This window comes from Numida meleagris, chromosome 1 (genome assembly GCF_002078875.1).
Source record: "Numida meleagris isolate 19003 breed g44 Domestic line chromosome 1, NumMel1.0, whole genome shotgun sequence".
NCBI lineage: Eukaryota > Metazoa > Chordata > Aves > Galliformes > Numididae > Numida > Numida meleagris.
In genome coordinates, this window is record NC_034409.1 from 89402060 (window position 1) to 89413577 (window position 11518).

At 42.2% G+C, this 11518-nt stretch overlaps 1 protein-coding gene across 2 annotated transcripts in view; it reads right to left on the reverse strand.

Moving 5' to 3' along the window:
* The window catches only part of MPZL1 (myelin protein zero like 1), a 35891-nt gene continuing 26165 nt past the window's right edge, over positions 1793-11518 (reverse strand). For both annotated transcript variants that reach the window (XM_021401963.1, XM_021401972.1), the window contains exons 5-6: positions 10214-10319; positions 1793-5612 (exon numbers count right to left, since the gene is read on the reverse strand). In XM_021401963.1, coding sequence (XP_021257638.1) covers positions 5511-5612; positions 10214-10319 — 208 coding nt within the window. In that variant the 3' untranslated portion in view covers positions 1793-5510. The remainder of the gene's footprint in view (positions 5613-10213; positions 10320-11518) is intronic.

Genomic DNA, 11518 nt, shown 5'->3' on the forward strand with positions numbered 1-11518 from the left:
TGTTTGTTCTCCCACATACCACCAAGATGGAGGTTTATGAAAAGTATCCAGTCTATATTCCCAATTATATTTACCACATAAAAAGAGCTGCCATTGTAGGGAGACAGAAAAGATTGCACAGCGCACTGATCTCAAGAGGCATTGAACTTGCATTTTAGAGTGCAAAAACACCTTTAAATTAAAGGGTTTAGTAGCTTTAGGGCAGTGAAGAGCAGGGAAAGAGAAGCCTCGGAAGAGTACAAGTACTGAGCATCATTATATGATTTTGTAGTTTGTTACCTAAATATTAGCACCAGAGGGCTATGGCCACAGCCCAGAAGTCTTACCCATCTTCTCAGCTTTGACAGTTTTAAAGAGAAAATAATTCCATCACCTGCTGTACAATAAGAACAGTTTGTATTTGAAGTCCTTGGCAGATACATTATTAATGTAAAATTCCAAGACAAAATTTCAAAACAGACTGAAAGTTTTGGTCATAAATCAAATGGCCTGCATTTTACCTCAATGAATGCACTCTACAGCAATGCACCTTATCATATCATAGAATGGCCTGGGTTGAAAAGGACCTCAAAGATCATCGAGTTGCACCCCCCCTGCTGAGTGCAGGGTCGCCAACCACTAGACCAGGCTGCCCAGAGCCACGTTCAGGCTGGCCTTGAATGCCTCCAGGGATGGAGCATCCACAACCTCCTTGGGCAACCTGTTCCAGTGCGTCACCACCCTCTGTGTGAAAAACTTCCTCCTAACATCTAACCTAAATCTCCCCCGTCTCAGTTTAAAACCATTCCCCCTTGTCCTATCACTATCCACCCTCATGAACAATTGTTCCCCCTCCTGTTTATATGCTCCCTTCAAGTATTGGAAGGCCACAATGAGGTCTCCCCGGAGCCTTCTCTTCTCCAAGCTACACAAGCCAAGTTCTCTCAACCTTTCCTCACAGGAGAGGTGCTCCAGCCCTCTGATCATCTTGGTCGCCCTCCTCTGAACTCTTTCCAAGAGCCCTGCGTCTTTCTTGTGCTGGGGGCCCCAGGCCTGGATGCAGTACTCTAGATGGGGCCTCACAAGAGCCGAGTAGAGGGGGACCACCACCTCCCTCTCCCTGCTGGCCATTCCTTTTCTAATGCAGCCCAGAACATAGTTGGCCTTCGGGGCTGCCAGCGCACACTGCTGGCTCATGTCCAGCTTCTCGTCCACCAGGACCCCCAAGTCCCTCTCTGCAGGGCTGCTCTCAAGGAGTTCTTCCCCCAGTCTGTATAAATACCTGGGATTGTTCCGGCCCAAGTGTAGCACCCTGCATTTGGCTCTGTTGAACCTCATTAGGTTCACATGTGCCCACTTCTCCAGCCTGTCCAGGTCCCTCTGGATGGCTTCCCTTCCTTCCAATGTATCGACTGCACTGCTCAGCTTGGTGTCATCTGCAAACTTGCTGAGGGTGCACTCAATGCCATTGTCTATGTCATTGACAAAGATGTTGAAGAGCACTGGCCCCAAGACTGAGCCGTGGGGGACACCACTCGTGACCGGCCTCCACCCTGACATAGAAAGTTTATGAGCTTTCCCTTATAAGCTGCATTTACTGCAGTTACCAGACAGATGGTTAGCTAAGCAGTTCTCACAGGTTTAAAAAAGTTGAAAACTTATTTCCAGCTCATTTTGTCACAAATTGAAACAGCACTTAAGCTTTGAGGAAAAACAAAACCCTACAGGTCTCCAGTTATCATCATGTAGTTAAATATAGGGACACATTTGCCAACCCGTAGTGGCTCTTTAATGAACACACTTAATGACTTCATTAAAATTTAATTTGATTTAATTTAGTGCCATCTAATGAACGCGCTGCTGATCTCCCTCACAGAACAACTGCTGAAGACAAAAAAGGCCATGGAGATTTGATGCGCTGAGTATAGCTACTGATTTACTTACGTCAATATAATTATACCTAATATCCTTCCAAATCTATTTCTGCTAATCAGTTGTAAGGAAGAATATATCCATTGTTAGTAGAGACAAAACTCTTCATTTCGCAGTTCTTTTCAGAAGAAGGGATGACAAAGATGAGTGATGCCATTCATTTTCTTGTCTCTAGGGGGTGCAAGCCGGCTCAGCAGCCAGAGCCCAAGCTGGCATTCCCAAACTGTGCTCCTACAATGCATATAAGGTCACTTTTACATGTAAAAGACTATTTTTTTTTTGCCCTCACAGCAGAGAATTCACTGTAAATCTTTTACATCGCAACATCACGCAGACCTTCCCCAGCTCCATCATCCATGATTGCTTGCTCACGTAACAGTCATTCAGTACTGCCTCAAGAATCTTGTCAGTTCTTCAGCAGGGCTGCAGCAAGCAGCAAGTCTTTTCAAAACAGACAGACTTAAAAAGAGCTAGCAGCAGTACTGGAACTGGTCAAGGACAATACACTTCATTTTCCTAAAAGTACATGCTGTTCTTTTCCACCTGCAAAACAGCATCAAACAATTGAGAGAATAGCAGTAGTAGAGGACACCTGATTGAACTTCTGGTCATCATAACATCACAGTCTGATGACTTTGACTTCAATCTCTGCTTGCTACCCATCAAGGAGATTAGAAGTCATCTGTCACTTGAGACTTTACTAAGTAAACCAACTAAGCATCAGTCCCTTTCATCAGCACAGGCTACCATATCCAAATAAACAAGCTAACACAACCTGAGTGCCAGAAAGTTCACAACAGTTTTGTCCCATGCTGCCTCAAGTTCACAGAATCACAGAATGGCTTGGGTTAGAAGGGAGCTTAAAAACCACAGTTCCAACTGCCTGCCATGGGCAGGGCTGCCCCCCACCAGCACAGGCTGCCCAGAACCCATCCAACTCGGCCTTGAACACCTCTAGGGATGGGGCATCCACAGCTCCTCTGGGCAGCCTGTGCCAGTGCCTCACTGCCCTCTGAGTGAAGAATTTCCCCCTAACATCTAATCTAAATTCCCCTTTGTTCTGGAAAGTCTCCAGAACTTACAGTACTTAAAAGGATCTTCCAGTACAAAAGGAGCATATAAACAGGAGACAGACCAACTTTTTACACAGTCTGATGGTGATAGGACAAGGAGGAATGATTTTAAACTAAAAGAGGGAAGATTTAGATTAGATATTAAGAGGAAAATCTTCACTCAGAGGGTGGTAAAGCACTAGAACAGGCAGCCCAGAGAAGCTGTCCATCATACTTGAGATTCATTTCTCCTATTCCTGTGGGAAAGGGAGTTTGTTTCTTTCTTAAAAAAAAAGTTCCACATTTAAAAAAACAAACAAACAAACAAACAAAAACAAAAAACAAAAAAAACCCACACTTTAATCTGCCTTCACACACAAGGCTGCCCGAATCCAGGCAGCCTTGCAATGAGACTTCTCCATGCAGGCTATATGAACAAACCTGTACCTAAAGAAAAGCAATGAAATTACATTTCCTATAGTTAGCACCAGAAGTAGCAGGATTGTGCTCAGATTCTTCAGTATATCCCAGCAGAAAAACAATCAAACAAAGAAAAAAGAAATCCCACAGAAACAATTAGTGACTTCAGAGCAAAGGACAGACAGCCCTATTTTCTTGTAGCACCAAGTTTTTGATAGTTAAATTAATCACATTTCACCCTTTTACTCTAAAATGTCTAGGGAGAAAGGTAGTAATGCACAGCGATGACCATAGGCAGATCAAAACAAAGGTCCTCCATCAACTAAGCTTCCATTTCTTGCTAAGTGTAAAACAAACATTTGGAAGAAACAGCCCAGTTGACAGGGAAAGCAGCAGCAGGATTCACTCAGACTTTAGCAATACTTCTAACAAAAGCATGTGCTGTTAGGCAACCAGTCAAGCGTGATCCTGATGAAAGAATACAAAGTTTGCACACCCAACTTTGTTGAGAAAAAAAGAATGAAGAGGAAGCCAGACTCTTCTCAGTAGTACTCATGGACAGAACAAGAAGCAACAGATATAAGTTAAAAATCAGGAAATTCTACCTGAACACATGGAAACACTTTTTTACTCTAAGTGCCCGAACAGTGGGATAGGTTGCCCAAAGAGACAGAAGAGTTTCCATCTGCAGAGACACTAAAAATGCAACTGGACACAGGCCCGGCCAACCTACTCTAGCTAAACCCAGCCTGGGTTTGAGCAGATAATTTCCAGAGATCCTTTCCAACCTCAACCATTCTGTAAATGATTCTGTGAAATAGACCAAATTAGGAAATGGGTAAGAATCTGAGAGAAGAGGTTATGGTAGCTCAAACTGAAAATTAACTGCTGTTAGAGAAAAGTTAATACTACATTAGGATGTACAGAACAGAAATCCTACTTACTACGTGCTACTCTGAAAAGACCTCAGCTGGAGTGCTGGTAGTCTAGTAGTAGACTTGTAGAGAAGAAGGAAATAAACCACCCTCCTCATCTCTCTGTGCAAATAAAGATTATAAAAGAAAAAAAGCAAAAAAAAAAAAAAAAAAAAAAAAAAGCAAAAAAACCCCACATCTAATTAACAAAAAAAAAAAAAAATTGAAGCTCTAGATTTCTTCCAGAGGTCATTCAGCCTCCATTAAAGGCTTTTGAGAACAGATAAAGCATCTCTTCAGAAATGGCAGAGGTACAGTGGAGCCATGAGGGAGAGGTGAGGGAATACTAGAACTTCCAGATCGCTTGGAGCCCTTCTTTTGTGCTCATATGAAGTGACATTTTTGAGAAAGAAACACTTCGTTGCCTCAGACTCTTTCAGTGAACTTTTCAGCCACCTAGAGCTACAGCTTCTTATCCCTTTAATTTACTAGCTCCTCAGTTTTCACAGGTAAACTACAATTTCACAGAAGTCATTAGATCAGCACTATCCCTGTACCTAAGCTCGGACTGCTCGAATACACAGGCTCGATATAGAAGTAAACAATTCTGCGAACTGTGTTAGACAAGTCAGGTAGGTCTAAGCATTTCCTTCACTTACAGAGGTAAGACATCTATTTCTGATAGCTAGGAGTCACAATTCTGCTTACAAGACCAAATGAGAATGTCTACCTCATAGGAGAAGGCAGCTTTTGCACTGATAATCTGATCAAGAAAATATGAATACCCTGCGAAAGTTACTTTCTTTATATTCACCTCAACAACAATTAAAGAAATTAGGTCCTATAAACAAACAAAAAAGTCTCCAGGTCAATCTAGAATCTTCAGGTATCTTCCAGTTTCTCCATTAATAAAAATATTCTTAAATTGTGATGTGAGTTTGCACTTTCTCTCTCATCGTACAAGATACAAAAAAGAATATTGGCAATTTATAAGCGGAATTCTTAGCGCATTTCAACATGCAACATTGGTCTCACTTCTCTACGATTAAATAGACTATTTACACACAATACATAGATATCTTTCCCTCTGTATGCACATGCATTGGTCCTAGCCTAGGCATCAAAGGCCACATGTGAGTTCTCTGGGTCAAATTTTGTTTAAGGATTTCCAGTCTGAATGTGTGTTTTGCTATAGACAGATAAGGATCACATCTCAGTTCTTCCGAATATCAGCATAGACCACAGACTCTGACTTGTTAATCTTGTCGCTGTGCTGTCCTCCGGAGTGATCTAGCTGCGCGTAAATGACTGGGCCCTGGAAAGAGAATAAAAAACCACAATCAATATTGTTCAGAATAGGTCGTATTGTCCCTCCCTTCTGCAGGGGCTACTGCAAGACCACACAGCTTTTATGACTGTTAGCAACACTTTGAAGCAACCGGAATGAGCCCTCATCTATAATTGAGTGTCTAGTCTGCCACCGTGCTCACATCAGGAGTGTGCCAAACATTTCCTCCCTTTAATACTGTTAAGGTTGCTTGCTTTCTCATGAAAAGCTAAATCTAGAATCATTTGCTCTGAAAAGCAGCAATTTTTAGATGTTGTAGAGAGAAGAAATATACTTGGCTTAGTCAGATGCATGCCAGATTTAATATTTTACAAGAGAAACTATGCTACAGATTTACCAGTAGATAACTGAGCATACTTAATGTACTGCCATGTCCTGTAAATCTCAGCTCAGCTGTACCACTCAGATAACAAAGGAGAGAACAAACCTGCAGCCACTTCAGGACACCATAGTCACTGGCCAAGCAAATGATGGGATCAAGGTTTACAGAGCAGCAAGCCAGAAAATACTAAAATGGTTCAGTAATGCAAAATTCTTACCTCACTTTCAAACCAAACCAGCTCAGAGTTTAAAAAAAAAACAGAATTGAATCCCTTGGTCAGTTAGGCCACCAAGGTTCCCCTTTGCTACACACCAACCCAAGGAATGGTGCAGACCTACAAACAAGAGAACTACTTAAGACCGTCATTCCAGAAGGGCATAAAATATTAGACAGCATCCAAAGGAGGGCTCTGAAGATGGGGCAGGGTCTGGAAAGCAAAATGTACATGGAGTGGCTGAGGTCCCCTGGTTGGCTCAGTCCAGAGCAGAGGAGCTGAGAGGAGGCCTCATGGTGGCCTGCAGCTCCTCATGAGGGGAGCGGAGGGGCAGCACTGAGCTCTGCTGTCTGGTGACAGTGACAGGGCCCGAGGGAATGGCATGGATCTGCATCAGGGGATGGGCAGCTGCAGGTTAGGGAAAGGTTCTGCACCAGAGGGTGGTGGGCATGGAACAGGCTGCCCAGGGCAGTGGGCACGGCCCCAAGTGCCGGAGTTCAAGAAGCACCTGAATAACACTCTCGGACATAGGGTCTGAATTTGGAGTGGTGCTGTGTGGAGCCCGGAGCTGGAGTTGATGATCCTTGTGGGCTCCTTCTAGCTTGGGATATTCAGTGATCCTACAGTTTCACACATCAGGTATGCTCGGTACCTCCTTGTGACAGTCTGTTCAGTACGACCCAGCACTGACAGTTATTGCTAGGCTTTCCCTAGAAAAGACTGCAACAGAGCCATACACCTTTGTTCTGTCTCCTGGAGTGGAGGACATTAAATCACAATCTAGCAGAGCATGCAAATAAACGAGCCCTTCCCTAAAGCACCATATCCTCCAAAACACAGCCACAGGAAAGCAAGCTGTAGCTATTCCAGATGAGCCAAGGACAGGACTGCGGCCTGCAATGCCTGACAAGGTAAAGATGGGAACTTTATGGAAAGCTTTGACCTGCAGCTCCCATTCTGCATGCCACAGCTGAAATAAACACAGAGCACAAGGCTGTGATCATCTACCAGGCAGTCTAAGTGGAGAGATCACACACAAACATTACCCACATAGGAGAGAAAGGGACCGTTTTGTCGGGCAGAGGGAAGAGGGGAAAAATTACAAGGACAGATCTTCCTGTTTGATTGAGGGTTTTCTAGCTGTTTTTGCCTCAAAATGATTTCATCCATTTAACTCCATTTCTGTTTCCCTTAGTTTCAAGAGAGAAGAAGCCTTCACAGATATTTCTCCCACTCGCCACTCTCCGTTTCTATTTATCTTCCAAAGCAATTAGGGGCCAAAGATGAGAAGACACCTTCTATTCAGAAAAGAAAATCCTTGAAGGACATAGGTACACTTTTGCACAGCTGTTTTCCTTCCAACACAATGGTAAAGCATGCACCTGCTAAATAACTTGTTGTCCTTCAGAAGCAATATAAAGCGAAACTGTTTTCCTTCTAGGTAAAGCACTTCCCAAGTTACAAAGACAAATACGAGAGGAAGAAAATTTGTAAGCAGATATAAAATGCTGAATATAAATCAAAGACTAAAGAAATGATAAAAAAAAAAAAGATATAGATGTCTTTGGAAAGTTGAAATTTAGAGTTTGGTTACAACAACTATTTTTTTTTTTTCAGCACTATTGTCTCTCACATTGTTCTGGTCTCTGAGACTGTATTTGGATTATGTTATTAACTCCAATCAAAGCTTGGTGCCTATAAAAATGTTAAGGCAAAGTGAGCCTAAGGTTTATTTGTAAGCAATTTAGGAATTCTCACCTGCACGAAGCCGTAGTTTAAGGAAATGGTAAATTCTGCTCTATGGCACCTTGTATGAGTCCAAAAAATTCTACAATTGCATAAAATACTGAGTATGACATCTCAAATTTGCTCAAAAACTCCTGATGCGTCAGTTTTCTATCACAGGAGTTCACTTGGGATCAGTTATCTTATCACCATTACGATTTTATGCCAGGTTAAATATAATTATCCTGCTGCAACCAGAATGTCAGATAACGATGAAGAGGCTGACTGGCATGGTCACCTGATCCAAATCAAGTTATTGTCTAGATATATTCACCATCACCTAAATAAATGGAAGATTAACTAAAACAGAACAAAAAGGAGCAAGAATTTATTACAATGCTCCACCTATCTGATTTGTTGCCAACTCTAATCCAATGTGCTCCACATGTCTCTCCCATGTCTACTCAGTATTTGAGCTGATACCACCTCACTGCAGCTGAAAAGCAACCAGTTTCACTAGCATACTTCAGACACTATTGCAACATGCTTCTGGAGCTCCCTCAGGGAAAAGTTAACATGATGCTTTCACCTTTCATTCCACCAGAGAATAGCTCACTAACATAAAGGGAGAGAAGAAAAAAAAAATCAGTTACTAAAACAATCCTTGCTAGGAAAATGTGAAGGCTGATGATCACTAGAAAACTTTTAAAGGACACTAAGTATGCAGGAAAATATATAGGAACCACCTTGGAGTTAGTTTATCTTTGGACAACATGCATCTGCTTTTCAGTTTGCCTGCTGCAACTCAGATTACTAGCTAAACAAGGACATCCATCCAAAAAATACATTTAGTTCCCATCCTCGCCAGAAATGCTTTTCTACCTCATCTAAATAATGGTCATGTTAGAATATGAGACACTGCAGAAGATGGAATGCGAAGAAACACTATACACAAATTTGACAGGACAGAACATACCTACTGAGAAGGAAGAAACGGTGAAAACAAGTGGAGTTGAGTCAATCAAATGAACATTTACAGAACAAGACAACTTTTATCTGGATTTTAAAGGCAGACTCTTACTAACAGAACCACTTCAGTCAAAATCTGAACCATTTTTAAACCTCATTACTTCATTATATTGCATTCAGTTCAGAGATTAACTGTTCTCTAAAGTCACTATGTAGCTTTGTGGGTCTACATAATAAAACTCTGTGTTCTGGAAGTACTGCACCTATCAAGAATAAGAAGCACTTCACAGACTGTAAGGCCAACAGAGTGGAGATCTTCACCTTATCCAGCTCACTTAGCACTGTATTTTTTCCCCTGTAGTATTAAAACATATCTCTGTTACTTTGTCAAGAAATTAGGTGTCAACACTGATTTTAAAACTTCTCAAAGTCCACACACTACTCTGTAGACACTTGCTACAAGATGACATTAAGAAAAAGTCCCTTTTGGACTTAAAAATCACTGAGGATCTATATCTCACAGGAAAACTGCTGAGCATACACAAGAAGTAAGAAACAGCTTGCAAATAAGAAAATCCTGTTAAGAGATAATCATATGTTGCATGTTTGATGCATGCCCTCTCCCTTCTGACTGCTTTCTCATGGGATGTTTAGTCTGGGTAAGAGCCACCTTCTTCCTTCAAAATCAGCAGAATTTCACCAACACCAGCAAGAACAAGACGAAGTTTCATAATTTCAAACCCACAGAAGCCAGGTGGTTCAGCAGAAATGAACTCAGCAGCAAGAACCAACTTCAGACTGATCACCACTAGTGAGCTTTTGGTTCATCCTCATGTAAAGGAATTACATGCCACTTAGAGCATACACCTTCATAGCAATGAGAGATTAAGTACAACTCCTTCCCAGCACAATCCTAGAGCAGATTAGGCAGTTCTGAAGGGTATTACACATCTAGTAGATAATGTTATCCCTACACTAAACAGCTACCTGCTACCAACTCCTCATCTTCTTCAGGATCTCATAGTGCACTTTGCAACCGGCTGTGTATGTTAACACAGAAGATGAGAACCATCTTTTTCATACATTAGTGTACAAACAGCAAAAAAACTACCTCAACTAATATAAAAATGCTACTCTTTCAAATGCACATCTTCAAGAGAAGAGTTCGCTGGTCCCAGCTTACTGCCCATCTCTCATCCAGATCAGATAACCCCCGCCCTTCTCACCTTAACAGACAGCACCTAACTCATAGGTCCCACCCTGCCTTCCACTTTTCCATACCATCTCCCCCACACTCCAGGAGGATCCTGCTTCGGAAAGCAGCAGGAAGCAGTTTACCTGGTGTGATCTGGCGGGTACGCTGTTTACCAGACCCTCTGTGTCGGAGGGCGACTTCTGCGGAGCCTGCTTAACTGGTGACATCAAGCTCTCAGATGTACCGCAGCTGACGAGGTGGCAGAGTTTGCACGACAATGTTCAAGAGGCACAAACAAACAAAAGAAAGAACAAAAACAAAAAACGAGTGATGGCAAGATGAAAATGGCAGACTACGCCAAAGCAAAAGTGAACATAATGGATTCTGTAATAAACACATACAATTCTCCATCTCTCCCTAGTCATTTCCCTGTCCTTTCTCCTAGTCTCACTGGTGAGCAACATGAAGAGACAACTGTTAACACCGGACGACAGCTCCTCCAAAACTCTCGTTCCCTAGATATTCCCATTCAAGCCAACCAGTGTAAAACTTTACAGCCCACATACCTATATGTTTTCTTCATATAGGTTTCAGATTCAATTAGTAGTTATAAACAATTATCCTCTAACTATTAGCTAAATAGCCCCAGTTACTGAAGCAAGCGTGATACCACTGCCACAGTTAAAGTGAACGCTTGCAAGAGCCACCAGCTCTCCATACTACCCAAGGTACTTCCCACCAAACTCCACATTAGTTCCCTTGCTTTTCTTTGGGGAATGGTTCCAAAGTAATTCTGCCCACTCACAACAGACAGTAGTCCCTGGAGTGATTACTTCAAGAGTTACAAGTGACATGTGTGCTATGCGCCCAGATATGGCTACTTGAATATCTAAATTGGCAAATCTTGTTTGAAAACTCAGAAAACTGTCTTTTGGTGAGAACTAACACCTCTAAAACAAGGTTGCTAGTTTTCACTTGGTGCTTGCTTCTTCTCATTCACTTAGAGCAGGACTGAAAAGAAAACAAGCCAATGACAGACAGAGAAATGAATACCACAGAAATAAGTATACGAGCGACGCCTGCAAAGTTAACCTCAGTAGCTTCTGGGTAGCGCAGTACTATCTTTCTTATGCTATGTCTACCTTCTGTTACCCACACACCCAAGAAAGAAAACTGTCTGCCTCCCTGATTGCAAACACAAGAGCTCCCTTTGCTACCACAACCCTCTTGGCATCCTTTCCTCACAATCTTTGTAGGAAGATGGTGTACAAAGCAAGTACAGAAACAAACAAATGAGGACTGTTACATTAAGCAGACCACAGGGGAATCGCAATTTATCCTTTGGTAAGTCTAACTATAGAAGATGTAGCTCTGCAAACATGCAGCAGTAAGAAAAGGGAAGGGAGGAGAAGGGAAGGGAAGGGAAGGGAAGGGAAGGGAAGGGAAGG